General features: G+C 41.3%; 1 protein-coding gene across 1 annotated transcript in view; it reads left to right on the forward strand.

Moving 5' to 3' along the window:
• Positions 1-13,219, forward strand: part of il1rapl2 (interleukin 1 receptor accessory protein-like 2) — a 293,650-nt gene that overhangs the window by 234,127 nt on the left and 46,304 nt on the right. The window contains exon 6 of the mRNA XM_070913223.1: positions 8,230-8,304. Within this exon, the coding sequence (XP_070769324.1) occupies positions 8,230-8,304 (75 nt within the window). The remainder of the gene's footprint in view (positions 1-8,229; positions 8,305-13,219) is intronic.

Consider the following 13,219-nt stretch of genomic DNA (forward strand, 5'->3'; position numbering starts at 1 on the left):
GTACACATTCAATCGTTAAAAATGAAAGGTGCTCAGAGAAGTCAGGACTTTTTCACAGATTTATAATGAAATTTCAAATGACATTTTTACTTCAGCCATGAAATTGCTCTTGTTGGACTGAGGTGTTTTGATGTCGGCATTTCTTATTTCATTTGTGGTGATTTCATTTTGGATTTCAGGATTTTTAGTTTTATGCTGTATGTCTTGTATTTTGTCTTCAACACCCTGGGACCATGTATGAAATAAGTGTTCTCCCTTCAACATGTTATCTCTTGCAGCATACAGTGTATGCCTCTCTCTGCATCAAGCCATGTATCAGGTCCATGCTCCAGGCAATACCCTTCAGTAGAAATTACAGATTTTCACGACTAGATCAGATGGGGAGGAACATTAGCGTCCTCTGTTTTCTGAAACACAAGAGCTGATGGACTACTCAAACACATCAATGACTTTGTGTCTATGTTCTCATTATGCAAAAAGCGAGGCGGTTAACTGAACAAACTCTCAAAAACATCGCTGACACACACGCCTGTCATTCATAAAAGGAGACAGCTGACTCACAACTCAAATAGAAACTATGAAAGCATTGGGATAAATATGCATGCACAACACACACGTACACACACACACATACACACAGCGTCACAGATAAAGACATAAAAACATGAATGCAGACACATGCGGAAATGACACTTGCGTATACACACACACATGTTCACACACCCACACAAGCACATTTGCATATCTGTGGGTACAGTCGGTTGGCTTGCATTCATTCCACCACTCAGATCCCGTGTACAGGCCCACTCGGCATACACACATAAACAAACACACACACACACACGTTTTTAATCACACGTTAACTCCCCATGCTTTTAGAGGACATGAATGATTCACAAATACACAAACAAAAGCTCACACTAAAGAAGATGTACTTGTGCGCGCACGCACGCACGCACACACACACACACACACACACACACACAGGCCCACATACAACCCACATTCTTATACACACTCAGTGAAAATATTGTGGCAGTGGTGACTGCAGAGCACCAACTAGCTATGATGGGTGGAAAATTACTTGTAACATCTTAAACAGGCATAAAATGATCAAATATATTACTCAGCTCCGGTGCTAGGTTCCTCCGGTTTTATAAAGGCACAAATAAAAAGTTGAATGGAAGCTACAGAAAGAAATGGAGTGATAAAGTGATGACATAGAGAGGACTGACAGACATACAGGGAAAGCAGAGTAGCCACATTATCTTTCGGCTGGTGGACAAAATCACTAGTTTATTTATCTGTTTAATGTCAGAGCTTCACTTAGTATTCACTAATGGGACACTGTGGCTTATAATAAGAGAAAGCGTCTGGCTATATACTCAGGATTCCACCTTCAGAGTGACCGATTTGCACCAAGAGAAAAGTCAAATTAGAGTGGATTCTGACAGGAATAAATGAGTCTTACTGTGAATAGGGCATGACATACACGTCTAGATGTATCAGCACTAAACATTAATGTCTCTCGCTTCTCTGCTCCGCCAGACATTTCATATTCCCCCAAAAGGTCATATCAATTTGATATACAGAATATAATATCTGATTATGCACATGGAACAGCACAAAATGTAGATATTTTTCACTGTTGTTGTTAGAGAACAGGAAGGCTGACAGTGTAGTTTAGTCCAAGCCAAAAATGTTTGCTTACTCATTTGAGTACAGTTCTGAGGTTCTTGTACCTCTTGTAAGCTACTTCTATTTTGCTTTCGTTTAATTTCAAAGGAAAATATTGTACTTTTCACTCCATCTCCATCCATTTTTTGTTGTTTGACTGTTGTAGTTACTTTTTTACTTTGCAAAACAGGAGTGTATATATGTGTGTATTAAACATAATATTGGCCTATTAAATACAGTATGTTGCACTATTATGCATTACAACAAGTACAAGTACACAACATTATATTATGTTGCTGCCTTACCTACAATCAAAAGAGTCAAAAAGTCAACAAACTGAGGCAGCACTGTCACTTACATGGTGTCTGCCGATCTAAAGTCAGCTCGCACCACATACGGCCTGATTGTATTGAATCAAACAAGGGTGCAATTAATTGCTAATTAATTCAACTTTTCGTTTGTAAGAGAAAGAATATGTAATCTCTTCATTCAAAAGTTACATAGTGTCACTGTAAAGGTACCCTCTGGAGAGTAGTGCTATAAAGCATGTAGTGCTATGTTTTGACGAGGTGGCAACCTATCAGTGTTTTCACCCTATTCCACTGATTGATAGATGGTACTGTAATGCACCATTAAAATACAGGAAAAACAAGCTTGCAAACATTATGGTAAACAATGCAGTTTTTTTTCTCCAAAAATGTTTGAATTCAAATGACAGAAATTCATTCAACATGTTTGCTAGATCTCAAAGATGCAAAGCAAAGTACAAGAAACAAACAAACTTTAAACCATAGAGGTGATTTCTTTTGTGAACCTGAACTATGACTGGCCCTTGTTTATTCGTTCTCCAGCATACTACTAAGTTAATATAGAGCCACAGTACTTACATCTTCTCGCCTGAGTGCCTGAGTGCACAGCTTTCTATGACAGCCCTTGTGAGTTTTTACTACAAAATGTCTCTCAAATGAGATTTGAAAACCCTCCCCCTTGTGACAAAATAAAAAGTCCAATGTGTCAAAGGTCAGATGAGACAGAAAGTGTTTGGTAGTTTCACTGGACAGAAAGCAGCAAAGGTCAAAATGAAGTGATCCTTAAAACGCTGAGGTTATTCCATTTTGCAATACAAAACATTTTAGGCCACAGAGCTGGAATAATTCACATCATGCTGAGAAAATGGCAATATGACTGTGAATATTGTTTTAAATGTTAACAAATGTCCCCTTGTGTGAAACTGTAATAGGAAAGTTCCCTGTGTTGTGAATCTTACTGTCATCAGATTTCAAAATGGAAATGGGAAAATCTCCCTTTCCAAAAGGTCACATTTGGTTTGACACACAAACTGCGTTTTCATCTGTGGAGATAAAGAGAGCAATAAGACAGTGTTTGTTTTAATCTACTTGGAGCACCCGGTGAGCTGAAATTATCAGATCAGGACAATTCTGATAGCGTCAGTGTTCTTAAATCACGGAAAAGTTACTCCAATGACTTTCAAACGCTCTGAACTTTCTGGCATGAAGTTCACATCTGATGACACGCATGCACACACACCTTTGAGTTCAAGAAAATGCCAGATATATATCCCCCGTAATGATTTGCAGTAGGAGATAAGCACTAAAACAAACGTTGACTACTCTGTCTAAGGTCTGTCTAGTGATTATTGCTCTGTCTGACCTAATGTGCCGGACTGCATCGCACTACCTAACTGGAAAAGGTCAAATCTCCATTTTAAACCCAAAGAGCGCTGCACTGAGACAGCTGCAGTTTGAGTCTTTGTTATGTGGTGTTGGTAAGTAGTTTGTCTGGTCAGTGCACACAATTGGGATGTAGATCAAATAAGGTCTGAGTTGTTGTTCCACTTTTGGTTACTGGACCATAGTTCTCTGCCTCCAAAGAGTGATTCTGAGGTGGCACTCTCTAATGGATGACCCTGAGACGAAACTTGTTGGTCTGATAATAAAGTTGATCTTTATGCTACATGTACTGTTGCTTTTTGACCTCTTCTCCATTCACCTTGGGAGTAGGTGAAGTTATGCCAGAAATCCCTGCTCTGCTTGCAATCTCTACTGGCCCAGGAACAGTCTAGTTTGCATGTTGCATTAATTCAGACTTTGTGCAAGTAATGGTTGTCACTCGTCTCAATATTTGAACTTGGGATGGAAATTTGTTGAAATGTTATAGCCATTAAGCACAGATAGTCTATAGTGTAACAAGCTGCAAACATTTTTCACGTTATAAAGAACATGCTAGCAAACAGTTAGCAACATTAGCATTTGTTTGGAGACGTGTTTGTGGTCCATCGGATGACTGTGAGAGAAATATCTGGCTCTTTAGCTGAATGCTAGTCGCTACCTTGTCTGTCAGCTTGGCAGTTAGCTTACAGTCTTTAACATCCAACAGTTGCATGCTGTGAAACAAAACATTGAGCTGAAAGACGCTAAAAAGCTAAGGGAGCTGAGGGAAACTGCAGACTTGTGATAATTCTCTGTTGGTTCATCACTACTAGCAGCGTATTTCACATTATGCAGCATCATTTCATAATTTGTTATTGTAAAAATATTGATTCCAGCAGCTTTAGATTCATTTGCTAATTGTGTCATTCCAGTTATACACTAAAGCAGAAAAATAACCGGGAAAAAATCAGCACATCCTCCCTACTTCGTCTTCGTCGAAAGGTACTTTTGCTTTTGTGGCATTTTCAATCTCCTTTTCCACCATTACACATCTTCTTTCCAGCATCTATTGAAACATCACACAGTCGACAACATTCATGCACAACGACCCACACAATGACTCTATGTTCTTGTGTAATCGATGTTGTTGTTGCATGCAAATTGTGCCTCAAATCAAGCTGGGGCTTTGCATAATCTTCACAGCTCCTCAGATACGGTAGAAACGCAAAGACAGGGGACCTGAATCAGGTACCTGATTTAAGTTCTGTGTTTACTTCCTGTGAATCATTACTTCCTGGGACTGTTTGCTTGAAATCAGCCAATGCCTTTTTTCTCTAACGGCACGTTCTCCACACACACATGCAGACATGTACACACATTTCCACATCAACAGCATACTGCAATTTTCAAGACAGGCGGGCATTATGAAAAGTTCAAAGATCTCAAAGGCTGTGTGCTAAAAGTAAACAGCAACCCAATCATTATCATCTATTCACCACACACCTTTTGATATTCAGATTTTTATTCATTTACACAGACCTCAAACACACACAATTTTCCTTCTCTTCTAGCGAGAGTTGGCTTTGTGAATTAATGGCACATGGTGTTGGTGCATTTGGCATTTGGCAGATTTCTGGTCATTTTGCGGCCAGTAGTGCTGTGTGTAACCACAACCACAGTTGGACAAAAAGTGTCCAGTAAAGTCCAAATGGTACAATATAATGCTGCATACAGTGGTAATGGTTTTATTATAGTTTTCTTTCTATACATCAAAAAGAACAATTCGTTGAGTAGGATCTGTAGCGCGTGCCACTTGATTAAGACACTAATGTATGTAGGAGAGACGCACTGCACCACTACTTAATCACTGCTGACATAGCTCCTACTGTGCCTCCTCCTCACTTTGATGCAGTCAAGTTCACAACGAGTCCCCAAAATACCAGGCAGGTGCAGGCAGATGCACCTGTGTGCACCCAACAACAATGACACTTAACCCAGCTCAGAGCCGCGTAAGTACGTTCTGTCATGAAATTACAGCTTAAAAACACAATCAATTTGGACTGACGGAGAAGTCAAACCGAAAATGAAGGAAATGGCAAATTTCCACAACTACCGTACATCTTTTTACTATTCATATGAAAACCCTGGATGTTTAAAGCAAAGAGGAAATGAAAGGAGAGTAGAAGAGAGGAAAGGTAAAGCATGGGAATAGAGGACGGAACAGGAGAGGAGCAGGTCTAGGTGAAGGGTTGTCTCATTAATCTCAAAAGAGTGCAGCGGCCCCTTCAGAATGCAAATGAAACCATCAGTCCCATCAGTTAAACAGAGAGAGGGATGGAAGATAGAGGGATTGACAGGGTTATCTGGGGGAAAAAAAAGATGAAGTACAAGGTGGAAAAGAAAAGAAAAGCAAAATATGTCTATGTAGAGGCATTTTTAAAAAAAAAAGTCACAGAGGGAGCATTTAAGCCAACATGGGACACTCACAGTAAGCTCCTCTGAAAGTCAGAGTAATAAAACAGTGTTAGGTGTGGAAGCACCTTCGAACACTCTAGCATACTCACTTACCTCTGATATGGACACTGAGCTTTGTTAGCGTGGTTGTTAGTGTCAGACAACTCCAGGGAATATTAGACAAGTGGACCAATATTTAAATAGAGAGCAGTGGGGGGATACTGACTCATTATCAGAACATAGAGTGCTGCACCTTCCTATCTGTGCAAGTGTGCATTTTTACAAGGGTTGCACCTCTTATCTTGTTGCTTGAGCACAGGCCTCCCCTCCAAAAACATCTGACATTAAAACAACTTCTTCCTCTTCACATATTGCAACTCTGCAACCCAAGTGGCTGATCATTTTACGTCAGTGACAGATATATTTGAGCTTGGTAATGTGGATGAAACAAGACTTGGACTAATGCTAGCAGCTCTGTGAGGCTGTATTGAGGCACAGTGGTGTCTTTGAGCTCCACGCCCAACATCAGTGTGCTAATGGCAGTATGCTAACATGCTCACAACGACAATGCAGACATGCTTATGTTTAGCAAGTATCTCTTTTAGCACTGAAGACAAAATACAGCATTAGTTTTGTAGGTATTTGGTCATAAACCAAAGTATTAGACACATTTTGACTAATTTGTCCTGATGGTGGTGCTGGATGAAAAGTAAAGGCTTGTTACAATTCATCCAGTCACGTTCACTACTGCTTCCATGCCATGTTATCAGTATATGAATATTATCATCAGGTGATCATTGGGAATTGGTTGACACCAGATATCTATTTCTCAGTCTGAGACACATAGCAAATTGCATGTACTATAACAGCCTTCAGAGAAGAATGGGAATACTGAAACACGTCAGAAGATTATTAGACACTCGGAGGTGGTGAGGGGAATCGGTGATGGACAGCAGAGAGCATCTGTGTTCAGAGTCCAGCGAGGTGAAATTGAGAGGTGTTTCAGGTGGAAGTAGAGAGTGTCTGCCGGTCATCAGAGTTGAAAGGCGGTCAGTCAATCACCCTGTTTTTCTGAAAAGAGACAGAAAGAAATCATGAGGTGACAGTGTTTCCCACAGGTTGAGAATTTACTTGGCTGGTGTGACGGTGCAGTGTGTGACGCCGTGGTACATCTGTTTTGGGGTCACGGTTCGGTACATTTTCGGCAGGCCTACAGCGGGGGAAAACACAAAAAAGCTGAAAATAATTTCAGTTAATGCACTCAAATACTAGCATAGTATATTCCTGAACAACTGCAGCTTGTGCTAGTTTATACAGGGCAGACACACTGACTAACATGCACATGCATTTTCACTTTGACAAACCGTGATGCTCTCATACAGTGGATCTAAATGTCAAGGGAGGATCCTCCAGCTCTGGTCTCTCATTTGTGTTTGCCATTCAGGGGCAGCGACACTACATGAGCTTGACTAACCTGGCTAAGCCGACTAGCATGCTACATAGGGCTGCACAATTATGGCCAAAATGATAATCACGATTATACTGAGATCATGATTATTGATGTTGTTTTTTGTTGAGTTTTTTATGAGCGGAGCACGCATTTTAAACACCAATATCGCAGTTGATCATGTTCATTTAATCGTGGGAAGCCAAAATCATGATCAAGATTAATATTCGATTAATTGTGCAGCCTTAATGCTACAGCTGATAGACAACAAGTGGTGCCAAAACGGTAAAATTCGTGCTTTAAGGGGGCTGAAGGTCCGCTGATCAGTGTGCATTATGATTGGGAAAAAAATTGGAATTCGGATTTTATATACCTGGGTGGGTCTTGCTCTACCCGGGTGGGCTGCCAAGTAGAGCCTGTGTATGGAAAACGCTGGGTGAGAGACGAGCTGTGAGACGAGCTCCAGTCTCTTTGTATTTGGCCCTGTGATGCTGCAGGGCAGTGATCAACTGGTAGAGCAAAGGCCAGCACTCTCCCGGGGCCTTTCCTTACAAAACAGTGTACTGTGGAGCTGCAGCCACATTGCAACTGTTTTTCAGGCAAACCCAAACCATGGACCTACCTTGTTATATGTTGTCACTTCTATACATACTTTATTTGTCACTCTCTCTGACCCTCAGGTGCTTTTATCCAATTGACAGAAGTGCTGGTACACCAAAGTTGTTTTGATTGGAAACATATTTTTGAAATATGGAGTGTGTTGCCACAGTGAACATTTCTTTTCAAGAACTAGCGTCCCATCATTTTTTCTCTTCAAGCCTGTCGTTCATATTAATAGTTGGATGGATACAATGAATGTGTGTTTGTCATGTGGGAATGATGAGCCAATAATATGTGTGTCCACCAGACCAAAGGTCATTAGTTTAAACACACTCCTGATAATGAACCTTCCCCCTGTATCTCTCTCCCTCTCTCCCTCAGCTCTCCAGACCACTCAGCCTCCAAAGGTCCTTTTCCCCCTGGAGAGACAAGACACGGTGATAGAGATCACGCCTGGTAAGGACCAATGCTGCAGTCACCATCTTTGGTGCAAAGTGCTCATTTCTGTGGTGTTTTTTCATGTCTGTGTGCCCTACTGGGACACTACCATGCACACTTCAATGTCTGCCCTGCCACAACAGAAGGGGTCAGCTCAAGTGCCACTCTAGTGTGACCTTCAGACATAAATGAAGGCTGAAGCCGGAATTTCACTGAATGCACGTGGTTAACGGGAGCCTGCAAACAATACCTTCAGCTTAGGTTTATACTTCGGCATTGTGTTGTGATGTGTGTTTCTGAAAGAGAGCAGACTACCAAACCTTTCTTTAGCTTGCTTATGCTCTCTTCAATCTCAATCATCTCTATCAGCATCAGAAACACATGAGCAGCCCAAGCTGACCAACCACAGCTCTTGCGGTCCCGTCTCCATAGCTTTCATAGCCCCAATGTTTAGTTACATTTAGACGAAGTGTGCATCAGCTATCCCTAAGACTAAGCCAAAGCTGACGTGCATATGTACATAGGCTACGAAGCTACCCTAAAGACTCTTAAGGGACAACTATAAATCCACCTTAACCCAGTGCATGGCAGAGGTGCCTCTTTTCTATCTGCCAACTCTGAATATCTGCTATGGACTGATGTCAAATGCTCTACTGGCTCTGGGCTAAAGGTTTTCTACATGGAAATATTGACCCCAAGTAGTAAATGTGGTAAAGTGTTCTGAACAGTTAATGTCGAAATGATATGAACTAGCTATGGACTCACTATTTTGTTATATTAAACCTGCAATATTGATTTGTTTAGCTCACTTGGGGGCAGCAGAAACACACTGTAACGCCACCCGATTCCTTTAAGTCCAATATTTCCTCTCCTTTTTGCTCTGTTTTGGTCTCCACCAGTCCTCAGAAAAAAAGGTATTTCTAAGCTACTTAATGCTCCACTATGTTCACCAGCTAGTCTCTAACCTGCTGTTTTAACTCGCAGTGGGTTTATCAGAGGTTTTTAATTGAAAACTGCTGCCTGCTGCGCCCGAAACACAATGCTGAGGAGGCTTGTGCGACTGAGCAAAACACAGCACAGTTGAGGGTTTGAAAACCAAAACTATGACCTGAAACACGCTCTAAAACGTCTGCAAAGGTGAGTGAGGGATTATTTAAATAATCAACATAACTAGAACTAGATTAAACAATTATTATGAGTAACTATCATGGATTATAGCGTCATCAAAGGGAATGAAATGGATACCGTGTTTCAAGAAGTTGTTTGTGGTAAAAGTCTTATGGGGCCAGTGGGCATTACTTGAACTGCAATTATGACTGTGGCCACTATACCAGAAGCACCCCACCACCTGCTGCTGTTTCCGGGGGCTTGATGGTGATATTTTACTGAACGCTGCGGGGAAAGCACATCTCTCAATCGGCAGGTAGTTTCAGCTACAGACTATCAGCCCTGGAGCTGGTGGGGGTTTGGTGTTTTGGGTCAGACGGTTGAAAGATGGTGCCTCTGTTAGCACTAGCCCTGCTCTGCTGCTCTCTATCAGTCTGTGCTCCACTCATTCCTGTCCTGCTGCCTTTTTGTTCTTTTATCTCCTCTAGTCAGCGATTAACAGTGACTTATGCACTTTATCCAATTTACTTTGTGCTAAAACATTTCCAGAGCTCACACAGGACTGGCTACAGCACTGCCTTATCTGCTGTTAAAAAAAAACATGACATTTTCAAATGTAGTCTTTTCCCTTTGATTCGTCTTCACTGTGCGATTTTCAGATTGAGAGTAAAGGATGTTTGGATTGACAACTTACATCAACCTCAAAGAATGTCATTTTAGCCCTGTTAGCATGAAAGCAACAGGAAATCAGGTTTCTGTTGGGAATATGAACAAAAAGCTGTTTTGATAACAACAAGAAAGGTCTGATAAAGAAATCTAAGAGAGAAATAAGGAGACAGGAATTAAAAAATTGAAGGGATCTCAGTAGGCTAAGCTGGTGTACTAAAGAGTGTGTGTTGTGTTCTGCTGTGGAGCCGGTTGGCTGGCTTCCTTGCCAGCTGTGTGTGTGTGTGTGTGTTCAAGTGCATATGTGCGTGCTTACGTGTGTGTTTCCTGCTGTTCAGCGGTCTCTCTGACAGTGTTAGCACTGTAGGCAGAAAATTTGTTTGGATATGTGTACGAGAGTGTGTTTGTGTGTTGTGTGTTTCCATTAACTCCAGATTGATGTAGCAACAAATAGGCCCTAAGGCCTCTGTACACTGATTGCAGCAGGGACACCTTTTAATGGCCACTGCAGCCCCCCACCCCCACCCCCACCCCCCACGAACACGCACAAACCCATCTACACCAATAAAGACTGCACAGTAAGACACATACACACACACACACACACAGTCACAGTGTGACCCTGCAGTACATTTTTAATTATCATCTTGTTTTAACCTGAGGGAGATTTCCATCAGCAACCACAGTCATGTTGTTCATTTTCCTCTTTTTCTCCTCTCGTCCTCTTCTCCACGTTCACTTGTTCATTTTTCCTTCTCTTGTCTGTCCCTTTATTCTTTCTCTCTCTTTCCTTTTCTCCTCTGTTTTATTCAGATTTGTTCTTCTCCTCTCTGCCCCCCCCCCCCCCCCCCCCCCCCCCCGCTGCTTCTCTCATTATTCTGTAATGCTGTGGGTTATAAACACAATTCATTATGCTCGTTGTTATTATACTGATGTTGGCTACAGGCAATAGACAGACAAAAAGAGTTATGATTAAAGATTGATTCGTGATATAATCATAAAAAATAAAAAAATAAAAAATTCAGAAAGAAAGACTAACGGTGCTCGAGGAGTTATTTGCACATCCCCTGATAAATTCAGCCTTTAAAAGCCTGCATTGTCACAAGTGCAATGTTACCAGTACTATTAGCAGCTTAGAAAGTCTGGAAACGGCTCAGAATAAATGCATTATCTAAATGTCAGATGCATTTATTGGAGGACTTGTATTTTTAACTAAGCAGTAACTTCAGTGTTGGCGCTACAGGTCCACTCTTGGGCTAATGGGAGCATATTATTAATTCTGCCTTAATAAACACAGCTGGGGTTCATGTGTCTTGATACATTTACTGACATTTTTGTTTCTGATTAAACTCATTCTGAACTTTCATGCACTGTTTGCAATCAGGGTGATACGAGGAGCGGAACCGCAAGTCAAAGAGTGTGGATTGAAAACTAAAGGCATGACTCATCAAGTTATTTGATTCATCCACAAAAAAACAACGTCATTAACCTGAGATGATTCTGTTAAATTGCACATTTAACTCATTCATTAGTCACAACTTAAGCAATGACTCGCCAGTTTTTCTTAGTGTGAGCCAGAAGAATAGAAGTGACAAAGCTGACTGATGGAGGCAGACTGGGTGAAACTGAGTGAAAACAAATGTGAATTTACAAGCAGTTTGACGGAAATGCACCGAACTCATGCATGACGAATTGTGATATGACTTAATGAATTAAACACAATTTGATTTAATACCTAGTAAGTCAAATGTTCCTTTCATTCGTCACAAGCTCAACAAATCACTGAGGTTCATCATTTACTGTTAGTGATTCGTCTCACTGACGCTCTCAGACCTGAATGTCAGTCATATTTAAAGCCAATGAAGCTCAGCTAATTGAAGTGAAGCTAATTGTTTCTCTCATCTCTCCCTCCAATCCAAACACTCCTCCAGTGTTTGACCCCAGACTCCATGGACTCCTCTATTTTCACTCTTCACTCTTTCCATCACCTCAGCACGTTGCTGTGTTTACGTGAGTGCAACGCCTCCTGATACCTGGAAGACATTGACTTGAGAATGGTCCTGAACTTTGACTTATGAGTCACAAAATTTGGAGCAACTGACTTGACTTGACTTGCAAAAAGTCAGACCGAGAAGCTTTGCGTTAAGAAGCTAAACGTAAAACTTTCCAAAGTTGAAGTGTGATTCTTAAATGCTGACTGCAGTGACTCCTGTGTGTTAGAAAATCAAGAATACACTCATGCCCTCCCTCAAGAGCTGAATCAGCCAATGGGAAGCCTCCAAAGGTGACGTGGCAGGAATCATCACTGCTTCATGCGCACGTTGTCATCATTAGGACTGCTCAGTATTCATTCCAACATTATAAATGCTTCAATATACTGAAACATGCAAGAGGTCGTAGAAAGTGTTTGTACACTCAGTTGCCAGTTTATTAGGTACACATATATAAAACTAACGCAGTCTAATACAACAGTCCTGCAATAAAACCTTACCTTCATGAAGGTTATAGTTTTTTGAGAGAGCTGTTGATTCAATTTAATGTGTTTTCCAATATTTAGTCCATCCCATTTATATCAATAAGGTATATTAGACTTAATATAACACAATACAGTTCAACAGCACCCCAAACTGAATCCTCCCAAAATGAAGTTGAATCAACACCCCCTACAACAGTATACTGCATATTTTACAGTGGGTTACTGTATGTGCTGGACTATTTCTTGGCTGGGCGAGTCTTGTCATCATTGCGATGTTGCTAGGCAACCAATGGAGAGTGACTGTACCCGGCCAAGAAATAGTCCCACACATAACCCCCTTGAAAACTACAACATGTAGTTTTTAAAACGTCTGTACATATTAAACAAACGAGATATGACGTGTTAATTAGCCTGCTTTAGAGGGGCCCCTCTACCATCTACCATCCTCTGTTACTCTGAGTGGCTTTATCCGTTTTTCCCTGATTCCAACATATAGATGACCCTCACTGTCACACATACACACCTGTCTCCAGCACACTCAAGCTAACTAAACTGCACTGTGTCTGTGTTAGTGTGTGGGCATGTGTATGTGAATGAGCGAACTCTACCTGGCAGGCGTAACTCTTAGACCTCAGCTGTCGATGCCTATATGCTGGCGACACCCCAAGTCATGTGGGAGATTGA

Source organism: Enoplosus armatus, chromosome 10 (assembly GCF_043641665.1).
Source record: "Enoplosus armatus isolate fEnoArm2 chromosome 10, fEnoArm2.hap1, whole genome shotgun sequence".
Taxonomy (NCBI): Eukaryota; Metazoa; Chordata; class Actinopteri; order Centrarchiformes; family Enoplosidae; genus Enoplosus; species Enoplosus armatus.